General features: G+C 41.6%; 1 protein-coding gene across 3 annotated transcripts in view; it reads right to left on the bottom strand.

The window, feature by feature from the left end:
* FAM135B (family with sequence similarity 135 member B) overlaps positions 1-24,384 on the bottom strand; it is a 220,797-nt gene that overhangs the window by 118,520 nt on the left and 77,893 nt on the right. For all 3 annotated transcript variants that reach the window (XM_080381174.1, XM_080381173.1, XM_080381172.1), the window contains one exon: positions 646-725. In XM_080381174.1, coding sequence (XP_080237300.1) covers positions 646-725 — 80 coding nt within the window. The remainder of the gene's footprint in view (positions 1-645; positions 726-24,384) is intronic.

The following is a 24,384-nucleotide window of genomic DNA, read 5'->3' on the forward strand; positions in this document are numbered from 1 at the left end:
CCCTGCACCACTTGGAGGGAGGAGGTAGAGAAGTCAGGAGTTAAATTGAGCCTGGGAAAAAGGCGGGTGTGTGTGTGGGTGTAAGTCTTTTAAGATCTAGTTTTTATTATCTCATTATCCTAATCTGATTTTGATTAATAATAAATTACATTAATTTTCCAAAGTCAAGTCTGTTTTGCCCGTGGTGGTAACTGGTCAGTGATCTCTCCCTGTCCTTATCTTGACCATAAGCCTTTTGTTACATTTTCTCTCCCCTGTCCTGCTGAGAAGAGTGCTAGAGAGGTTTTGGTGGGCACTTGGCATCCAGCTAGCATCAACCCACTACATAATGAAACAAATTTCATCCAGAAATTACTTAGAATAGTAAATCAACTCTTTCCATTGTCAGCAAGGAAAGCCACATACAAGACAGATTGCTCACAGATAGGATGGTAAGAATTTCCTCTGCTCTTCTGACAGACACAAGCAGCAAAATCCTAGTCCAATTTAGTGCAAACCCATACCAGAACAGAGAGCTGAGCAGCCACTAACCATTAGGAAAATCCAGGTTTGGATCCAAATCCAGGCTCACCACTTCCCCACACACACTCTCCTCCTACGTGCTGTCCCACTTCCAGTCATGTCACCTCTCTAGGACCTGCTTACCTGTCTGTCCTGCAATTGTAGCAAAGAGCCTGTGGGGAATCCTGGATGGGATCTTTAGTCCAGCTCTTATCTGGTAATACCTGGAGAGCAAGAATTAAAAATGACATGCTGTTAGATAGGTTGATCAAACATAAAATTCTGTGAGAACCCATCCTGGGCATCTGCACTCAAACAGAACTGCCCAAGAGAACAAGCATGCCCAGAAATACTAAGTCTTCTCTTCTGTTTTTTTTTGTTTTACCTATAGTGGGTTTATACTGATTTTAATAAGGCCCCCTCCTATTTTACAGCAGGCAGAGTGGGCACAATGGCCTGGTGTATGACTAATGAGGAAAGATTGTGAAAAGCTCTTGGCTTCTTGTAGGGAAAAGAGACATAAATAAATATCTACAATAAAAGACAGTGAGATCAGACAAGGAGTGACAAATTTAATACAAAACAAGGACAGAGGAAACTAGTGAAAAGACAACAAATGTGCTAAACTCACATTGAGGAAAATTCAATTTATACATGGTGATTATCATTCTGCTGACCCATATTGAGGCTACCAGATCATGAAAACATTACCATTAAACATAACTAAACCAGCTGTATTCTAGTGATTTGCTATTCCACAGGTGATCACTGTTAGATGAAGAAAGAAAAAGAAGACATCAGCAATTTCACCGGTTAAAGTATCACATGGTGCAGGTTACTTTCTAAAGTTTGCAAATATGAGCTCAGTCCAAGCAGAGAAAAACCCTCATCCCAGTCTTCCTTCATCACCACTTTCACGAACAAAGAATAAGAGGCAGTGTACAGTACCTAACCCACTACACTGTAGCTCAGCAATACCTCCACCTGTTTGCAGATCTCCCACTAACCTGCTGTAACACCATGTTCATGTCAATCCCACTTTCTCTGCATTTTCCCTCCTAAACCTTTTGTTTCTTTGTTTAAAAATTCTGTGTATTGCACAAGCGCTTGCAGATATTTTTAGCCTGATTTCTACCTAAGCTTCTAAATACAAAAATAAAAGTTAAATTAGAACTGTAAAGGTCTACCCAACACCAAAAGATGCTCTGACACTTAGCAGATTTATTTCCTCAGAAGAGTATAACCATATGTGGAAATGAACAGTTAAAGCAACTTGTTTTCTGTGTACTGCTGTATAAACAACAGCTCATACAGGTTACACTTACCAATAAAATTTTTGCTAGGGGTGTAACATGGATAAACCAGATCTGTTGCTGCTAAGTTAAAAGCTGAAGAAAGGGGTTTGATGGGGAGAAAAAAACAACTTCAGAGGCAATTGTGTCATGGTCCTTCATAGCTGAAAGCTCACATTACCCTACCTACTCCAACTGGCAGATCCTTGCCAACTTGGATATAACACTAGCACAACCTTTGACATTTTTAGATATCTCTTTTAGGCAAGAATGTGGGTATGAAAACTCTCCATTTACATGTTAGTTTTCAGAAAAGAAGATGAAAGAAGCTCAGATTCTAAATACACACAGTATATCTAGTCAAAAACAATAGCAACTGAATCTAAACTGCCTGATCTTTCTCTCCCTTATGCTGCCCTTGCACTCTGGTAGGAGTTTTTAATTAATGCTATTGCTCCTGATTTCTTCCAGAACCGGTGCAAGAATTATGCTTAAGGCCCTTAGTATGTTCATTACGGTTATATGCAACACAGTATTTTAACTGGCAAAAATACCCTAATTGGACTACCCATACAATCTAATCACTTCTAAATAACAGCAACATGGTACTAAAGAAGGATTGCCACAGTAGTGTAACAGGACACTCCTTGGAATGCAGATATTAATGTTTTACTCTGTGTCTCTTCCACTAGACTTACTTCTAAAAATAACATCCTATAACTGTCTGGTTACCTCTTTTAGATTTTGGTGCTTAACTGGTGGGTTATCCTTGGCTAAAGGTCAAATTGACATCCACATGCTCTCTCACTCCCTCTCATCAACAGGACAGCAGGAGAAAACAACATAAAACCCAGAATGATATAAGGACAGGGAGATCACTTACCAGTTACTGTCATAGGCAAAACAGACTTAACTTGGTGGATATTAATTTGATTTATTTACTACCAGGTAGTAAGAAACAAAACCAAACATTAAAACATCTCCCACTACCCCACCCCTTTCTTCCCAGGCTCAGCTTCACTTGCTGACTTGTTTCCTTCCAAGCAGCTCAGAGGGATGGGAGTTACAGTACATTACAGCCCCTTTCTGCTACTCTGTCCTCATCACACATTCCCTGCTCCAATGTGTACCCTTCCACAGGCTGCTGTTTCTTCAGGAAATATCTAACTGGCTAACTACTGACACACTGTGATAATGTCTGTCTTCCCTCATCATATGCTTCATGTTCAGAAGCATCTCAAGGAGCCCTGAATACTGTCATTAGGAAACTGATTTCTAGTGGCATGGCTGGTGCTCCAGATTAAGTCACGTAAAACTAGGGGGGCTATACATAGGTGCCTAAGGTGCCGGTTTCAATGACCATGTAGTCGAAACTCTCAGTAGACTTAGAGACATTCAACTCCTAAAAGAGGATGCTGGACAGACCTTGGCTTCACTCATTCCCCAGACCAGAACTGCTGATTACAATAGAACCTTGGACATCCAAACTACATGAAGATCCCTCAATACTGGTGACTTCATAACAAGGTTATTTCCACCCATATTTCCTTTGCAAAATGGACTAGGTGTAATGACATAAAGGAGCTAGGTCTTCATCTTGTTCTAACCTTTCCCTGTTCATCTCCTTAATTTGGGCAAATATATTTGAACGTCAGAGTAACTGTAGAAGTCGTAAATAGACATCTTCCTGTGTACTCACCAAGTTTAATGGCTCAAAACAAAAAAATGCACAGGAAAGTCATAGAAACCTAAGGAACTCTCAGATTAAGGTTAAAGGTCCAGATGTAAAGAGAATCTGGAGACTAGTAAGATCTGCAATATTAAGGAATGCAGCCAAAAATGCCACTTAGATCTTTTAAGCAATTGAACGTGTATTCATTCTTAATAAAAAGAATGACACTAATCAGTTAATAATAAACAATTTAATGCAGATTGTTTAGCACTTGATGCCAAAAGGTCTGGCCTTGATAATGCAATGGCATAAAATAACTCTGGTGTACACCATCATGAAATTAGATACATTCCTCCTAAAGAAAGACTTTAGAGAGTGGTCCTATGCCCAGAAGAAACAAGCGGCTTCTGAATATCCTGTAGTTTCAATATCTGTGCAATTATGCGTATGTGTGCATTTCACTGCCTTGCCCCTCAAGGTAGTGACACTGTTGCTCAAATAGATTAATGGCAGAGAAGGACACTGATGTAGAGGACTTCAGATTGAAGTCCCCCAACACCCCGGTGACGTTCATGGAAATTAACACACAGGGCAGTGAAAGTGTCAATGGCTCAAACCCAAAGATTAAATTAAAAATTAAATAAAAATAGAAATGCTCACAATTTTTTAGTTTATTCCTTTTAAAATTGAATAGCTTCCCTGAGAATCCTTGAGAACAAGTCATTTTTCAATGAAAGTTTCAGGGAAAATGTTAACTGCTCCAAAGAAGGTTATCAATATCACAAGCAGAATATGAGCAAAGAACAGCTTCACATTGGGTGGCCAGAAAAAGATAAAGACATCCTCATTTGAGTTTCACCAGAACTTTTGTTGTCCTGTTAAAATAAACAACCTGCACACAGGAAACCGAATAAAACCCATTACCTGGTTTGTTGGTGGGTTGGGTTTTTTTCCTATTTTTGAGCCACATATCAATAAGTAAGTAATAAGACATTTTAAGACAGGCAAATATTATCCATACCTCCTCAGAGCTTCCTCTGAGTCTTTGCAGGCAGGGAGAAATTGCCAAACAGTGACTTTGTGCCTAAGCAAAAGCATAAAAATTAATTTACTTGTTCCCACACCGTGAAGTTGAATGTTACTTCATAATAGTTTGTGCATTATGAGGAGGGTTTACCTGATTAAAATACAGGACACTGCAAGACACAGAGTCCCACATTTTCTTCAGCAGCAAACACAGATAAATAGCTTTGCTTCCCCAACCCATTGCCCTACGCACCTCTTGGTTGTGCCTGTATAAATTATAGTGAGACCAATATGTAAAACAGAACCATATTAATGTGAGTGCAAATAACAAAAACTCCACTCTTTTTGTCAGTACCTCTATGGAAATCCACACTGTTTTATAACTGAATACTATGCTCAGTCCCTGCTAACAGGATGGTAGATGGAAAATGGTTTTGACATGCTAAGACCACTCATTCTGTTACAGTGAGGTACTGGCTGAATAAGAAATAGTGTAAATCATGCTGAAATGCTACAGGTACAGCTGACAATACTCAGAATTAAGCAAACTGTCTCCAGCTGGCTCTAAATACTCTCATTAGCAAGTAGCCTCACAGGTTGATCATCCTCATCAGTGTCTTCCAATCCACCCAAGCAAGAAGGATCAGTTTAGTGGTCTGAGCTCTCTGAAAGTCTGCATGACCTCTTCTTACCCGAGTGAAACATTTGCTGTGTGGACTGTGTGGTAGCAGAGCTTTGAGGCTGGGTTGCTTCCTGGGTGGAGGCAATTGCACAGACATCGCTTGTCCCTCTTTGTGTAAGTAGCTGCTGTCTGCATTTCAGGCTTGGGAAAACAGCCTACAGACAAGGGCTTTATCTCTGTCCAGCTGAATGAACCTCTCCAAAATGATATAAGGCATGAGAAAGCTACAAAGAATAGGAACAGGAAAGTCAAAATCTATATCTAAAACTGGAAATTCAGGTTGAGGTAAACATTGCAAAAGCCACCAAAATAGTTACAGGAGGTTCTCTACCACATATGTGCAGAAAAGGACTGCCTCATAGTGATATGAGGCTGACAGTAATGATAATTGAGAAATAACAAGCTATTTTGCCTTTTTTTTTTTTTTTTTTTTTTTTTTTTAATGAAGAGCACAAATAGGAAGGCCAAAGGGAAGGAGTACAAAGCTTTGAAAAAGATCACCACCAAGGTAGCTTGCTTAGTGGAGACGAAGATGGAGAATGAACTACACTTGGTAACAGGTTTACACCAAATCCAAGAAAACCATTAGGGTACAGAAGGGATGGTGATGAGCAGGAGCTAAACAATCATTTTGTAAAGGGGCTGAAAGAGACATCACTATGGGTCCCTGAGCATGGCACCAGAAAAAACATAAAGCTTTATGGTAGGTTTTGAAGGAAAGAATAATTGGGAAACAAATAAGAAGTTACAATTCCTGTTTTGCTACAATTAGGCTAAGTCTGGCTCATTAGAGTAGGCTAGGTAGTACCTCTCTTTGAGTAGTTGGTTTGTGGTGGGTTTTTTTTTTTGTTTTGGGTTGTTTTTTTTTTTGTTTTTTTTTTTTTTTAAAGACAACAGCAGTACAGAAAAGCTTATTTAGACTTCAGTAAAGTAGGGAGACCACGGAAAACTGCCAGCTAATGTGGAACAGGCGCTGTGAAGGGAAGATCAGGAAACAGCAAGCTGATTTTAAGAAAAGAACTAAAGGAACTTGGCACACTTAACTCAGCAAAACACAGAGCAATCAGATCCCCTCTCCATCTATAAATACATGGGGACTAAAAACATCACGAAGGAAGAAGAGTGAGGTACAAGTACAACATTGGCACCAGAACAACCATGTATAAACTGCACATGAATAAATGCAATTTAGGCATAAGAAGTTGTAGCTGGCAAAAGAGTAAGACTGTGAAACAACCTCCTAACAGAAACAGGAATGAAAAAGCCAATTTGCTTTTAGGGGAAGCTCATTAAATTTCCAAATGATTTATCTGACATGGATTCTTCTTATTTGCAGGACCAATGTTATTTATGTAGGAAGTGCATACCACTCCAAGCCTGTTCACTCTTGCAAGACAGGTTGCATGGGTCACCCTAGTAGCAATGAATTTGCCATCAGCACTAGCCATTTGTGAATTGCTCTTCTTTAAAAATAAATAGGTAACGTGAATATTCACTTTGTTTTCCTGTGCCCAGGCACATATTAATCCCTGATGACCTGTACTGACTCACCTAGCACGCTGACATTAAAGCCTCCCACAGCAGCCTGACTCCACTGACAGAAGGGCTGGGTCACACAGCCTCCCCTTGCCTCTCCCTTCAAGGGGCAGAGCTACTGACACCTTTCAGTCTATTGGCACTGCAGTGGTCAGACCTCCTCTCAGGAGCACCAAGATCACTCTCTGATGTTAAGTGCTCACTTAATGATCAGATAGGGTGCAGAGGGTAGAGGGTTTTTTTACCTCCCAATAATGACTGCATTATTATATTTCACTCATTGAAGAAATATTTAATTTTAGTAGAATAAAAAGTTTTAGCTTCAGATACCTCATCTTGCTATCTCTAGTGGTCTAACGATATCAGAGGGCAGTACCTAATCCCAAAGGATTTACATCAAAACCAACAGAGAGGCATGTCAAGGGAGCAGGCTGGTACCAGCCTATTACTGACACTTTGGACTCCACCCTTCCCTTGCTTCCTCCTCTCAGATGAATGCTAGAGCGCCTCAGCACTCATCTAGTCCTACAAGTAGCTGCCTATTCATCTCCCCCTGCCATTGACTGGTAACGACATTGTAAAGCCCAGGTTAAGAAGGGGTGACTAGTTTGAGAGAAGGAATTTGTTGGATCGTATTAATGCAATCACACTACTAAACCAAACCAGTCCCACCAGGAGCCCCAACAGACCAGAGTGCTTCTCCCTGATCATTCCTGCAGCATGGAAATGAAAAAGATTGACTCAATAACACTGTTGTAGGAGCCAGACAAGTTCAAATCTGCATAGCTTCCACCTGCTTTGAATTATACCTGAACAGCTACAAGGCTTAAAAAATCATCCCAAATAAGGCTACATTTTAATAAACAACTGTTAAGGTAATACGTACTTCAAACTAGCTGTATGCTGACCCTGATCGGTCATCCTGGAGTTTCTGTTGCTCCTGAGAGCAATGTTGGAGTTGCCCTCCAGCAGCTCCTGTCAGCAAAACTTCTTTGCTGTGTTACTGCTCCTGGGGAGCCAAGGCAGCACACAGTTCTGGAAGTCAATGACAAAAAAGCCTTACAGGCAAGCAAAAAAGACAGATGTCTTCATGAAAACAGCATGAGAAGAGACCTCAAATTGCTACGCAAGACATTCACTGACCATAAGGAAAGTCTGAACTCAGGGTTTTCAGCTGGAAAAAACACATTCCCTCTCTAGAAACACTACCAGACCTTTCTGTCCTGCACTGATGATCCCCAGAACAGGATTCCCAAGTGTGTTATCATCTGAGAGCTGCCTGCTACATGTTCCAGAAGTTCATGCAGGACAGAGGAAACATCTGTGATCATCCAGGCTGATTCTCAGAAAAACAGTAATCAGTAATTGCCCAAACACACTATTGTTCTCCATACAGACACTAGGGGCTGAAACTTAAAAAAAAAAAAAAAAAAAAAAAAAGCCTCACATTCAGTTAGCTTCATGCTGAAAATGTAAAAACTGAAAAGCAATACATATCTTGAAGATACAGGGAGAAAGCCTGGGTGAAGGAGGCAACCAGACCACTGTTGATTTCTCCTTTCCTTTCAGTGAAACAAATCAGAGGAATAGTCATAAAAAATTCTGCAACTTTGCATCAAACAATGGAGGATTTCCCTTGCTTGTGGTAATGCTTTAGGTTACATATTGAAGAGTCAATAATATTCCACAGATCTATAATATGCATAACTCAAACAGCTGTGCACTGTATTAATCTATCCCTCCTTCCTTTACTGCCTAATTTGTACATACATATTTAGGTGAGTTCTTTGGCAGGAATGCATGGGGAAAGGTCCTAATTTTACACCCAAGATTGCAGGCTCATAAATCAAGAATATAAAGTATCAGAGACATCATCGCATCGTTATATAAGCAAGTACCGTGCACAGTACCGGTGCGCATGAGGTAGCCCTACAAGCCCTTCCATCCCTGGATGCTGAAGAACAGCCGGTGCCAGCGGCCCACAAACCGCCCCGCGCAAACGGTTTGTCAGCCACTGCGGCCTCGTGAGCGCCCCCCGCCGGAGCAGAGGCGGCCCCCGCTGCTGCTGACTGGCAAAACCTATGGCTGCAGAGCAATGCTTAGAGAGCGGCGACTGGCCGCGGATACAGCCCGTTTCCGAGCTTCTAGGATATACCGGGTAGCGTATATGAAGGGCTGCAGCCCGGGGCAGGGCCCGCGCTGGAGCAGGGAGACGGGGCAGGAGGCAGGAGCGGGGCTGAGGGGCTCACACGGGCTGGCACACGGCACAGACCCGGCCCGGGCCCAGCCCCAGCCCGGGGGACAGGGGACGGGAGCCGGGGGTGGGGGGAAGGTGGTGGGGAGACAGTTCTTTCTTGAGCCTCCTTTCCTCAGGCTCCAGACAAAGGCCAAGGAAAGGGTTGAAGGGAGGTGTTGGTTTAATGTTTGTTACTACCAAAATGTATTTTAATTGGCAGTAAATTGAATTAACCTTCCCCAAATAAAGTCTGTTTTGCCTGTGATGGTAAGTGATGACCTTGTCCTTATCTCAACCCGTAAGCTTTTTCATCCTATTTCCTCCCCCTGTTCTGTTGAGGAGGAGTTGAATGAACAGCTGGGTGGGAGTCTGGCCCTTAGCCAAGGTTAACCCAGCACAGATACCCAACTTCTGCAATTACAAAAATATTTTTTCTTTACATACAAGGGCAGAATATTTCATTTTGCAAGCATTTGCAAGCAAAGTGTATGCTACTGCGCCACAAAGAATCACATACAAACAGGGACATTTTGTTCATTGTTAGAGGAGCTGGAAGTAAACTGACTCTGAAAAGAATACAGGGTGGATTATTATAAAGCTCTTTTATTGTTTTAAATGCACTATTAAATACAAAAAAATTGAAAATAATTCTTATTCTGTTGCATTCTAAAGTGAACAAAACCCCCCATAAAACTAAAATCTAAACTTTGAAACTACATTGCAAGCTTATTTCAAAACGCGTGATGGTTCCTAAGAACCTACACACATCTACAAACACCGATTCAAACATTTTCTCAGTCAAATACTGTTTCAAGAAGCCTTTTTGATGCTCTACCACAGGCTCCTGGCAGGGTATAAAAGAGCCCCAGAGAAAAGGAGCGAGCATGTGTGGCACAGGAGCTACCAGGAGGCAGTAGGTGGTTGTTCACAGCAGCCATCACCATTCAATCCCATCAGCATTTCCTTCCCACCTTTTTGGCAGTAGGAGGAATGCCTTAGCCAGGGCACCTTCCCCTCACTTTGGAAGCCATTGGAGGTGGCAAAAGGAAAGCTTTCCTCAGCCATCAGTGCTCAGTCTCATACACAGACTGAACAAGGTGACAGGTCTATCTGGCAGCTTTCTCCGCGATGCCCACAGCTGCTGTGCCTGGGCAGGGCAACAGGTTAGTCAAACACGACCACAGCACTCCAGACACCACAGCCATTTGTCAGATCAAGTTTCTGTGATTGTCACCCCAGTTTTATTATTAGGGTCTTAACATTTTTATGAAGGTACATCTAAAGTGTAAGAGGAGGGCAACCCATACCCTCCTTGCAGTACAGTAAGTAATGTAGCCCTTTTTGCTAGTTAGAAGGCACAGTGGGTTTACTGAAAGTGAACTTCTCACCTACAAGGAGGCTTGCATCCAGGCACAAGGAAGCTTTACAAAGGGAGTTTGTGCATTCAATAAGAGGAAATAATTAAATTCGAAATGTATGGCAACCTCCTTCTTTGATTTTTTATTCTGACAGAAAATCCTGTTTTAACAACAAATCCTGTCCAGTTCTGCAAACCTGAGAGGTACTTGGTGTGACTCATTCTCACCCAAGCAAACAGTATGCAAAGGTTCTCTGCATCTTCTGAAGGTGCTCAGGATCTCCCAGGATCAAACACTGTGTCCTAAGTCCAGGGTTTAGGGCTGGAAGCTCTCAACAGCCAAATGCTCTGGGTAGAACATGGTAAAGGTACAAACAAATTTTGGTGAATGGACACAAGTTAACAGGACAGCTCCCGTATTTCAGTGCATTACTGAATCGGAGCCTACACTTGCCACTTGATGCTTTTGAGGCAAGGCTTTCATTCAGATCCAGGTAAGCCACAACCTCTATCAATTTTATACTTCTATCTTCTTGTAGATTTCATCAGATCATCTCTTCCTTTTAGAAACTTGTAACCCTACAGGCCAAAAAAGCTCCAGCCCTTGCATCTCTGCAGCTATCTGACAATTAAACCAACCAGCATTCTTTACATCTCCTTTTATGCTCACCTCAGGGGCTCTTGCCCTTTTATGCTCATCAAAGCAGCAATGCTGCTTATTTGGTCCCATATCCATACTCTTAAAGCAATTTGCCCTTTACTTCCCTCTCAGATAGCATAGTAAAGCAGGGATGAAGAGGAGTGGGAAGTAGCATGATGAACAGCAGACTAAAATAAAAGAAACATTCTTTATTGTTAGAAAAGAAAGACAGGGGAAGGAAAGGGTAGAAATATTAGGACCCCAATAAGGATATGAGCACTTATATCCTTGTCTCAAAGCAATAAGAAACCTTGAAAACATAGTTTAATTTAGTGTCACAGTCAAGTAGTAAGCTTTTTCAATCTGCTCTTACAATATACAAACAGCTAGAGATCAAGAGATTTTATGCTCTTTAACTAAAGCATCTGGAAAACCTTACACTGTGATAATCTCGGAGAGATAAGTAATCCTTAACTGTTCTGGTGCAAACAAGAGGCACTCTATAGCAATCCTTTAATAGACATGAGAAGAGCTGAATATTCCTGAAGGTCATTCTTTCCCTTTCTTAATTCAAACTTTTATATTACATCTTTTTTACTAGAGTAAGACAAATATGGTGTCTCATGAGAGTTCTAAAGTGTTTTTGTAATGCCTGTAGACTGAAATGGACAAGCAGATTTGGAGATACTGTTATTTACACTAAATTTTCTTAAGTTTTATATCCCACTTCTAGAAACAGCAGACAACAGAAAATGATAGCCAGGAAATGTCTTCTCAGAGGCCACTGCTTTAAAAATTATACAAATATTTTCATATCTCAGAGCTTCTATCATAATCCTAGGACAAGTTACGACACTTAGTCCATCCAGCAGATCCCAAAATTCTGTTGTCACTAAATTAGTCAGTTCAAATATCTGGAAGTCTCATACAAGTTGCACACTTCCTGTGACGGAAGAAAGTCACACAGATAGGTCAAGTTGCATGCTCTCAGCTTAAGATTTGATTTGTCCCATGGCTATGCCTGTATCTCAGGCAGTTTCAGGATGGTGTCCTAGCCCATGATGCCAGCCAGCCATGGCTCTGGTACTGATCTACCATCACTGGACTGTTTCAGTCATTGCTGGCTGGCTGGTAGAACAAGGGAAGGAGAGGAATCACATGAGCATACTGCAATTGGAAAGTGCCTCCCACCAAGGCCCAAAATTTACAGGAGCCAAGAGGGAATTCACACTTAACTGCTGCCTCTTCTACCCATAGCAATTTGGTGTTACAGTCCCTGCTTCACATCACTGACCCAACACATCAGGTCTCTACCCTGCTCAGGTGCATCAGCAGGTGCAAAGTTGAAGCATCTGGCAATAGCACACAGCGCACTTCACAAGGATGATGCAGTGCTGCATAAAACTGAGCCCAGAGATGGCAGATTGGTACCAGAGCAAAAAGAAATTCAGAACAGCCACCCATTGTAAACTCAGCATTTCTGTCTGGGTCCAGCTGAATTCTTAAGGTGCCCATCAGAAAACAGAAATTTATCCCAGAAGTACAAAGACACTATTTCTGTGGTTCGTGCTGAAAAGAAGCTTTATTTGTTCTTGTTGGGTATTTTTGGAGGGAGGATATATTTTTTTTGCATTCAAATCCAATAATCATAGAATATCTCAAGTTGGAAGGAATCCATAAGGATCATCAAGTCCAACGCTCTGCTCCTCACAGGACTACCTAAAATTAAATCTTATGACTAGAAGCATCATCCAGACACTCCTTGAACTCTAACAGCCATTTCCTAAGATGTGTCAGGTGGGTTCCAGAGAGGAATTTCATCCTGTTCTCTTTTGAAGCCTGATTCCATGAACTCATTACAACTCGATTTTCTTCTGTTAAAGAGAATGAGGTTGTAATGGTTAAGCTCTTCTCAAAATGAAGTTCCGAATTCAGAGAGACAGCCTTATTTATAAGGGTAACTCCTATGAGATGTAAACACAGATTAAGACATGACTCTGTCATATATATAACAAATAAAGAAATAATAATAAAAAAGAGGCAGTATTCCTATTCTAAAAGACTAAAGATCTCAGTACAGAATCAGAAACAAACATTCAAACAACAGCTAGGAAATGTATGCTTTTCAGTGTTTCATGATTTGAATGTAGAGCAAAAACTGTACAGTTTTTGTACAAACAGAGCATTAGTTTTTTGACATTTTACATATCCTGTACAATTCCACAAGACAATAAAAAAAGTTATATGCCCCAAAACTGTAAAAGAAATAATGCAACCCCTTGACTGCTGTTATAAATACGTTCTATGACTGGAAGTAAAATTTTTAGCAAAGGAGAAATTACAGCTTTAGTGTCAGGCAGGAAAGGACCATTCGAGTTCTCTCTCAAATGAAAAAATAGGATGTAGGACATGAAGAACAACTGCATAAAAATCAGGACTTGGCTAAGTAATAATTGGAGCCTGTGTATCTAAACAAGCAAATTCCGGTCCTTGAAAAACAGCTTGAAAAACTGTGGCAATTAATGGATAAGTAAGCTATAGAAAGGAAATATTAATGGGATGCAAGAAATGAAGGAACTGGTAGAACAGTTAAAACTTACAGTAACATCAAAGACTTTAGGAATGCTTAGAGAACACAAAGCAGAAAAAAAGTAGAAGATGGATGAATGCAATAAGTTTTTATTAGAAAAAGATGCAAAATCATCAAGAATTTACAGCTTGTGACAAAGACAGAAACTGGTGGCACAGTTACAAGACCTGGAGAAGAGAGATACTGAAGTCTCAAAGACTGCAAGGTAGTTGGAACAACAATTATAAAAAGATTAAGAAAGTGAAAACAGAATTAAAACAAAATGAAGACAAATTACAACAGCAACAGTACAATAACCTGATTCAGATGTCTGCTCTACTGTTTAAATTGGATGATAGAAGGTATGGTGTACCTACAGAAAACAGTTCTGATCAAGTGCTAAAGGAACAGTTAGAGGCAGAAGAGGAAGCACTTCTGACGAAAGAGAACGAAGCATTATTAGACCAAACAGAACCACAGAAATGTAATTCGATCAGTAAAAATTAGGACATATCACAGCTGAACTTGCAGCTAGAGATGCAGGAAAACAACAGGCCAACATCACTCAGCTTCAGTCAAAGGAAGCACACCTGAAGGCGGACCCGGGTGTTGTGGGTTAACCTGGGCCCGCTGCCAGAACTCGCCCAGCCTCCCTCACTCCAAGGCTTCAACAGAACAAGGGGAGGGGAAGACAAAAAAAGCTCTTGGGTCAAGGCAAAGTCAGGGAAATCACTTAGCAGTTACCACTGCAGGCAAAACAGACTTTATTTAGATAAAATTAAGTTCCTGATATTTAAAAGTTGAATACAATGTTGAGGGGGGGGGGGGGGGGACGGGGGACGAAATCACTTTAACCCCACCAACTCCTTTTTCCTAGGCTCAGCCAGCCACTCTTTCACACCTGACTTGTCCTCCCGCTTTTTTCCCAGGCTCAACCTTATGCCTTTGCTCCCAGCGCCTCCACCTCCTTCTCCCTGCCACATGGCACAGGTGATGGGGGTCGCTGTCAGTTTGTCCCTGACCCTCTCAGGCCCGCAGTCTGCCCCGTCTCCCTGCTCCAGCGCGGGCCCTGCGCCGGGCTGCAGCCCTTCAGGGACCCCCTGCTCCCGCCGGGGCTCTCCAGGGCCGCAGCTCCTGCAGGAAAGAGCCCCCAGCTGCGGCCTGGGGCCCTCCCCGGGCTGCGGGCTGGGGCTCTGCCCCGGCGGGGGCTCGCCAGGGCTGCAGGGGAGCCCTGCTCCGGGCCTGCGGCACCTCCTGCCCTCCTCCTGCTGCGGCCTGGGGCTGCCTCTGCTGCTGCTCCCCCCTCGGCTGCCTCCTCCTCTGCCTGGGCCGCCTCTGGCCCTTGCCCAAACCTGTTGCCCCCCTCCCCGGCGCCCCCGGCTTGGCTGAGGGGCTCAGCTGTGCCCTGCGGGGGGGCGCTGGGGCCGGCTGGGACCGGCTGGGGCCGGACCGGGGCAGCCCGGGCCTCGCCTCACAGAGGCCCCCAGCCCCGCTACCCGGTATATCCTAGAAGCTCGGAAACGGGCTGTATCCGCGGCCAGTCGCCGCTCTCTAAGCATTGCTCTGCAGCCATAGGTTTTGCCAGTCAGCAGCAGCGGGGGCCGCCTCTGCTCCGGCGGGGGGCGCTCACGAGGCCGCAGTGGCTGACAAACCGTTTGCGCGGGGCGGTTTGTGGGCCGCTGGCACCGGCTGTTCTTCAGCATCCAGGGATGGAAGGGCTTGTAGGGCTACCTCATGCGCACCGGTACTGTGCACGGTACTTGCTTATATAACGATGTGACAATGCCGCTGATACTCCATAGTCTAATTCATCAGTCTTTCCTCACAGGTCAGGTTCTCCAGCCCTGCTCTGATCACCTTCATGGCCCTCCTTTGGACTCTTTCGAGTCTGTCTGTATCTTTCCTGAATAGCGAGGACAGAACTGAGCACAGCAGTCCAGCTGTGGCCTGACAAGGGCTGAGCAGCGTGGGGTGATCACATCTCTGTCTCTGCTAGTAATGTCCCAGTGGGTGCAGCCCAGGATCCAATTTGCCTTCGCTGCTGCAGCAGCTGGCTGCTGACCCCTGCTCAGCTGGTTGTCCACCAGGACCCCCATGTCCCTTTCAGCAAGGCTGTTCCCCAGCCACCACAGGTGCTGGCCTGTACTGGGCTCTTTGGTTGGGTCATCCCAGGTGCAGGACTTTGCACTTGTCTTTGTGAAACTTCATACAGTTGTTGCTCGCCCGCTGTTCCAGCCTGCCCAGGTCTCTCTGTAAGATAGATGGCTTTCACTTCTGACATGTCCACCTCACCACCCAGCTTGGTGCCATCAGCAAACCTGGTGAGGCTGCTGTCAATCCGATCATCCAGATCATTTGGAGATGTTGAACAGTGTGGGGCCCTTTATGAATCCCTGGGTGACCCCACATGTGACAGGCTGCCAGTCTGAGAAAACACATTGATCACCACCCTCTGGGTGCAGGTTGCTAGCCAGTTTCTCACAGACCCACCATCCAGTCTGTACCTTCTCAGCTTGTCTAGGCAGAAGCTGTGGGAAACAGTGTTGAACACTTTGCTGAAGTTCAGTATCTCATCTGCTCAGTCAAGCTCTGTGCAGACTCATTGCAGGGGAGACAGTGCTGCTACACTTTTCTGCAGTTTTTCTGTAACCTAAGTCAAACCATATCTAGGTCCAGTTCCCTCCCATATGTGAGATCATCTGCATCTTTTTCTCTTCTCTGTGGTTATCCATATGGTATTATTTTCATCCCTGCTGAGGCTGTTCCTGTTCTCACTGAATAAAAAATTCAACTGGATCTCAAATCAGCTTTGTATGTTAAGCATTAGCAGAAGTAAGAATAAAAACTGAGGACTCAACTGACATAGGTGAATTCTCTGTGGTAGAGCTACAAATTCATATTTCTCTTAGCCTTTTTCCTATTTCAGAATACAAGGACTCACCTAACTTGTTCCATACATTCACTATATATCAGATAAAGTGGACTTGTAAATTCCAGTCTGGAAATCAAAGCACCAAAACATTTGCTGTGATAACACTAAACACCATCAGACTCAAGCCTCTCTGTGGATCTGGATCTTCATGTCAGCGTTTAAGGTACTAATGACAGATATGTGAATTTTTTTATCAAACATGAGATCCTCCAAAGGGAGCCAGGACTCCTTATACTTCTATCACAGGCAAGTGTAAAAAGAATCTCAGATGATACCTCAGCCTGCAAACTTGGTGTTTCATTATAGTGGAGTACATGTTAATTTCATCTAGATAATAATTCTAGCAATAGCCTGATCTTACGAATATGCTCTTCCCATCAGGAGCATCACAAGAGTATGGATGGATGTCGATGAAGTAATCCTAATCTGTTTATTCTTTCTCTCTCCACCCAACTAAACTGGCATTCTACCTTTAGAGAATTAAAGCCTCACTGGCTCACTTTAACTGTTTTCCTACAAATAGCAAAGATTAGTGACAGCCAGGACTTTTAGTGCCTCAATTTAGTGTATTTTGTACCTTGCTAATTTGGTTAGCAGAGAATCTTGTGAAATACAGGATGCCATCTGACACTGGGCTAATCTTTGAACTGGACCATCCTAAAAGCACATTGTTGATCTGCAGGCAGTTCATAGGCTCGACTATCAACTAATGTCTGCAGGGCTAGAAGCAGTGCAGCAGGTCAAGAATAACCTATCATTTCTTTCAAGGAGGGAAGCATTAGGAGCTGAGAACGGTGGCAGATTTTAATGACTTCTTCCTAGCAAGAAGATACAATAGAAGGACAAAATGTTATCCATCAGCTGAAAAGAGTATGAAAGTAATCTAGGTGCTACAAAAGCTTGAGTGAGTTTGAAATTCTGTTAGGAATTTCTCTCAGAGTTCATAAAAAGTTATGGCAATGTCAAGACAGGAAAGCAGAGTCAGCTACAGGAACTCAGTTAAACCATGGAACAGGGATTTCCAGAAACTTGCGTCATTTGCATGTTATCTGAAATGGCATATAATATATTGTGCATCACAGACTACTAGTACTCTTGATTGTTTTCCATCTTACTGGGATGCCACATAATCACAGACAGGACAAGTGAAGGAAGACAGAACCAACATGGAACTTTTTCCAATAACTTTTTTCTAATTGGAAAAATGTTCTTAAAGAAAAATGTTTGATCTAAAGTGCTAACATGTCAATGAAACAGTTTTATCTTGTTCTTATAAGGCCGTTGGTGAGATCTGCTAGAAAATCACACATATCCATACCTTTTTTTCAAACTAATGGGAAAGCTGGATGCCTGTTGTGACTCATAATGCAATTTGAATTCAAATTTGAGCGTAGCATGTATCACAGACCAAGGATTTTCAGAGAAACCCTGTGTAGAAATGAGTTTGACAGCTTTAAGTAATGAAACAAAAATTGGCAGAAGCTCAGGTTAGATTTAAAAAAAAAAAAGTTTCTTACCTTTCAATGTATACAGACCTATCGACTTCATTCTCTGAAATACTTTCTACTGGTTTATTCTCTAAAAACTGCCGATGTATGTAGCCTTTCAATAACTCCATAAGGCAGGGGAGCACAGGTGTATTTTCTTTATCTGAACATAGTTAGGGCAAGCCCTAAATAGATTTGTTCTTCCCAAACTGGTAATGTTACCTACTGGCTTAAATTACCCATTTACTAAAATCTGAATGCTTATGTACTGTGCCCATTGCCAAAAGTAAGAACTTGAGACCAGTATGTTTTCTGTTAAGTGATTTAGCCTACTTTCTTTGTCCAGTGGTTGAACAAGCCATAGCTGCTCTTATCTGAGAATCTTCCAACCAGTCACTTTTCTTAAGCTCTAGTAGGTCTATTAACATCAATTTATTTCTCTCCACTGCTTCACAAAGTTTATCTTGTGATGAGGACATATGAATCCTGGCAATATCTAAACCAAAGAGAATATATTCAACTGGTCAGCAAAAAAAAAATCACCAAATAAATGAAAAATTCACAGCTTCCTCAGCACTTTTGGTGTTGGCTGGTTGCAGACATCACTCTAAACAGTCACATTATAAACTGACTTCTCATTTGTTCCAGGACATCATTATAAAGATTTATCATGCATAGCCAAACAGGAACAAGAGGTTACTAAAGAACAGATCGTTTTTCAGCTGCATTTTATTTGTAATACCTTTTCTTGGCAGATGTTATCCCCACAAATGAACGAATGTTCTGAAATAACAAAGTGGACATGGATTGATGGGAGAAATTGATCTCCGTTTATTAATGTACTTCTGCTGCAGCAAGCACATTAAGTAATTAAAGTGCTAAAAAAGATCTTCCCATCCAGACACACAATATACTGAATTCCCCTAATGCAAGGACAAAGGCCAACCATTTTTTTTCCATTGCATCTCAAGTGCACCTTGTCGGCGGTATACACATCATATAGTTCGATTGCATCCATAGAATTAAACTATTCAGTTACAGAAATGGTTATAATCTCAAGGCAACTCTAAAGAATGAAGTATCAAAAAAGAGTAATGATTTTGGGTTCCTAACATAAGGAACCCAGATCTTAAAAGGATATGATCTGGAGATGGTGTACAGTTTTCCATTCTCAAGATTAGACTTTGGGGTGTTTTAAGCTGAATACAAAAATTTCTGGAAAATAAAAGTCAGAGACACTCTGGAACATTTTTTTCCCATGCACAATGATGTTTTCTACTATCACAGCATCTGAGCATTTGAGATTGTACCCTGTTAAGAACAATCTTCTGAGATATTATTACTACTCCCATGTTTGTAGAGAAGATGATTGCTGATGAGCTGCTCATATTGCTGATGAGTAAAAGGCTGTTCAAGCCCACCTCAAGAAATTTCCCGAACTCATTACTCACTGCAACAAATAATAACAGCCATAGATCGTTTGGGTTTGAAACAGTTACATTAAAATGCACCTCACAAAACTGTGCTAAAGTGTGTGGACAGTATTGCAAAGAGACAGGATTTCTTCACATATAGGGCAGGGCAATAGACCTGAACTACGTCTCCTAGCCACTAAGCAGTGCTTCGTCTCTGAAAATGATGGGCAAGGGGCACTAAGTTAGAGACATAACAGAGAAAATTTACTTGTGTGATTTTTTTCTTCGACCTTAGTTTGCATGGCAATGTGAAATTTTTCACATACATTTCCCAGCAGTCATTAATACAGAGTTAAAGTCAGGCATGTCCAATATCAGAGGGAAAATTCTGGACAACATGGTTATTTAAAACAAACACATGTTGGAGAGCCCAGAAATGTTATATTAATTTGAGAGCTTATGAGAACTCCAGATGTCATCACTTCTCAACCCATACGGGCCAGATTCACCATTTGTTCTGCTCCTGTTTGGTGTCCATGTAGCACAACAAGAACTGGCTAAGTCATATGTCGAGAAAATGTGCTCACTTCAGTCACACTTCACACATGGGATGGCAGCTGATTTTTCTTGGTCATGAACCATAGCTAGTCATAGAACGATAGCTAGTCATAAAACAACTCATTCAAAAGTATTCATTGCACAACCATCAGCAAACTGGCCTCTGTTTAGCCATAGGTATCGGGGGGGGGGGGGAAGTTTAAGTATAGTCTAGTGAACCAATACATTCACTTTCTAGCTTTTTTTCTGATCCTAGTCTCGTTACAGTTGCCTAAGATTTTTCCCATTGGTAGAATATAAACAACTAGGACTTAAGAAAGACATTTTGAAGGATCAGTAAAGGCTGTAAAGTGATTTTTGATCCAAAGGTAAAAGGTGGTGATACTTATGCAGAGCACAGTTTAATACAGATACTCTGGCTACACAGGTGGAAAGCTTTATATACACCAGGAAAATTCAGAAGTCAGGAGGTAAGGATACAGACAGAGAAAGCATTCTGTTTGCTCCTGGGAGACAAACAATAAAATATATCATACAGACAGTGCTAGCCAAGAGGAATGTGATGCAAACAGATGGGATCCACTCTCTCAGGAAATAATATTCAAGGTGTGACGTTAAATTAAAATCTTGGGTAAAAAAATATCATTAAAAAGAGAAGAAAAAAATAAAATGAAACTTTTGGGACTTAGCCAACTTTTAACGCTCATCAGTCATTAACCTGGAAGTCAGCGCATTCTATCATCTGTAACATTAAAAATTGACCACCGTAAGATTTTCTTCAGAGCTCTTGGTGTGTAATTGGGCAGTGCTTTGCCCATTTTTATGAATCCAATTAACAAAAATATTTCTACAAGCAGAGATCTTAAATTTAAGGTATTAATCTCTGGAGTATCACTGAGTGGCTTTGATCACCCTTAAGAAAGTTAGTTAAGTTTTAAGTTCAGCAAAGCAAAGGCTTTCATTTAATAGGCTAAACCCTTGTCTCTGAGGTGAATTTCTACTTGAACCAATAGACTTTATTCCATAAGTGGTTGCTTTTCATTCATGGGTCTTCTAGAGACAGTTGTGATCTTCACTGATGCACTGAATTCTAACTGCTTTACCCTCTGAGAATTTGTGCTTAATGATATCATGGGGAGTTGATGACACAAATGCCGTAAGTTCTTAGAACTGGGTGACATTAAGTGCAGCATTGAAAATTGGGCTGCTTCAGGATGTGACGCATTTGTTGATGAACTGGACGCAATAACTTCAAGACTTAAGGTATGGAGCTTTGCATATAGATGACAAGCAGAACTTAATTTTATTTGTAAACTGCATTTCTCAGCTAAAAGAACTTTTTAATGATAATTAAATAAACCTATTTTGTGCTGTAAGCTAAACAGCTAGACAAATTACTGGACACCATGAATCTGATGATAAATCACTAAGACATAGTGTCTACAGCACAGGCTGAAACCGAGTGATGCAGAAGGAAGCTGCACAGGGTTGTTTCTGTGCTGAGGAAGGCTATGGTCACACTCATCCTGGAGTCAGGGATACATTCAGGCTAGAAGGGAACCTGGGTGATCTCCAGCCTGACGCCTGCTCAAAGCAGGACCGATTACTGAATTTGGACTAAATTGCTCAGGGCCATGTCCAGTCAAGTCTTGAAGATTTCCCAAAATGGAGATTCCCCCGCCTCTGGACAGCAAACTCCAGAGCTTGACTAGCCTCATAGGATCTTTTATTTTTTTATTTTTTTCTCTTCCCCTCCCTTGCAACCAGGAACTGTAGGAAGAGGCCAAGTCTCGCTGTTCTCTCAACAGCTTGTCCTATATTTAAAGACAAGATTTGCTGCTGGTGATTATGCTGTGCTTCCCCTAGGGATATGCACAGTGTGTAACAATGTGATAACACATTCTGAACACAGATAACTTCATCTGCCTCAATTAGTTGCTTCTTGCAAAGTCCCTTAGAGAGGAAAGTGCCAGAAGAGCTGTAAAGCACCACAATCACCCCCACATGAAAACTTGGAGAATAACTTCCCATTCCCTAAAAACTGCATACAAGGAATGTAGTGGGTTTTTGAAGCATCTCATAGTTATTTTATTACCAGAGCTGCTCATTCAGTAATTTTTGGCACCGTCCCTTGTATAGAATAAAGGCACTGACACAGTCTATGCTGGTGCCATCTTTCTGGCTGGCTGGCTGTAAAGTTCAATGCTTTAAAAATGTGTCACTTCACTTAAGAACATTCTGAAGTAATAAAATGTTACAGCACTTACATATATAACTTTTCATAAGCCTGACGGCTTATACTCCCTTCCCCTAAAGACACACACACACACACGATTCCAGTGGACATGGGTCCATATGTAAGTCTATGAATCAGGAACCACAATCAACACTTGAAGTATAGCTCCATATAAATGCAAACCATGTTAGGTGAAAATGAAGCTACTTTCTGACATAATTCACTCAGAAAGTCATCAAAGCAGCAATGTAAATGTCACTTGGATCAGGGTGATATTTGCTTTCCTTAGAGAAGACAGTATCTAGAAGTTAAGGGGACAAACTTTTATTTTTCCATCAAGCAGGTACAATAGTTAGCTAAGTTTGGTGTTTTCTTCTTTTTATCTGTTAGTGTGTTGTTTTTTTAAAAAAAGGCTTGCAAGGAACACACTTCCTTTCCACTCTTCCAGCACTGATTAGCAACAAGGGATTATATAACAAGTTAATGGAACCTGGAGTTAATAATTTTGAAGTATCTTTTTAAATCTAATAAATATGAAATTACTTTTGAAGCTTTGGGATACAACCTTCCATGGTTTTCATAGCAATCATGGCCATTAAAAGGTTAATTTTAAATAGTACAAGAGTTTCTTGTCTAATTGCCTGACTCCAGGAAACATGGGTTTAAAGAAAGTTGGTAGGACTTGCACTGAAAGCATAGACATTGCCAAAGGCTCAGCTACAAGTTCTGGCGCAGAAATCTGACTAGAAATGCCATTGCTTAATATTAGGTGTCACAAAGAAACTTCTTTGGAGGCATGAGTTAGATAAATGCATTGCTTGCCAGCCTCTAAATCAGAGAAGACACAATCCAACAAACCGATGGAGAGACTCCATTAATGTTGGTGGTTTTGAAGAAGGCTACAGAAGCCTGATTAACGTTGTGGCTGAGTTCCCCCCCATCCTGACCTTTATCTCTGTAGCAATGCTCAAATGATAAGCACCAGTGGTGGTCTTAATGGCTGCATCTGGTCGTGATGGCTGTATCCAACTCTTAAGTGGATTTGGGGAAGACAGATAACACAATAGCCAATTTAAACAATGCACCCACCTAACCACAGTGCTGGTCAAGGTCTGACTCAAGCCAACTTTGAAAAAAACTAACTTCTGTAGTTGGTATGCAAATATGCTATAAGTCAATTAACTTACTCCATAAATAGCGGACAGACCCAGAGCCCATTGAGTTCTCCTGCATGGCAGTGGGCTGCATGCCAGGATCTCTCCTTGAGCAGGGGCACCTCTCAAGGTTAGTCCTCAAGGTTGAGAGATTCCTTGCAGCAACAGATTCTCAGAAAGCAATTAATAGCATGTTAAACTTTGAAATCTTACCTAAGTGGTATCAAAGATTGATTGTATATATACAATTCTCTAGACATAAACCCCATTGAGTAAATCTGGGACTAAGTCTGGATCCAGACATGCCTAAACTCCTCCCTGAGAAAGAGTTCAGAAGGCAAGTGGGTCCTTTCTGAACTCATGACTCAATGGGAGGGTCTCCCTGACAGTTTTGTCTGACCCTGTCCTCTGTGCAGTAATCAAGTGTACCTTGCCATTGAATCTTGTTAAACCACTGTTGCATTTATTATCAAACTTCATTAAATCACTGTTTTATACCAATAAACATATTGCTGCTTCTCTCTTACGAGTGAAGTGTGTCACTCCTTCCGTGTCAAACATAAAATGTCACATGGTTTTGAGTGATTTCCTGAGTGCTTAGCAGTCCTGAAAACTGAGGCTGGAAGAACAGTGGAACCCTTGTATTTTCTGAGATGTAGATGTTTGTATTATTTTATTTGGGTATCACAACCCATTGCTGACAAGATCACTACAAAGTGTCAATTCTGCTATGGCACTGGCTTTGTCTAAACAGTATAAAACAAAATTTTATATCCTTCTTTAGTTACAAGCATGTACATAAACACACCAGCTGACATGCTTTTTCTTTTTCTTTCTTTTTTTTTTTTTTTAAATCCCATTCTGTGTGACATATGATACTCATCACTAATATTTGAGCAACCCTCAGTAGTGGTTCCACAAAGACCAATGTCTATCATATAATTTTCCTTATATTCTCTCCCCTTGGGTAAAAACTCAAGCAGTAGAATGTTTTCTATTTTAGCTTTATAGTCTTTGCACACACAAACACACCATTGTGTGCTCTTATCAGAAATGTCAAATCAATTCTAAGATGCTCGACCATTGGAGAT

This window comes from Falco punctatus (genome assembly GCF_963210335.1).
Source record: "Falco punctatus genome assembly, chromosome: 3".
NCBI lineage: Eukaryota > Metazoa > Chordata > Aves > Falconiformes > Falconidae > Falco > Falco punctatus.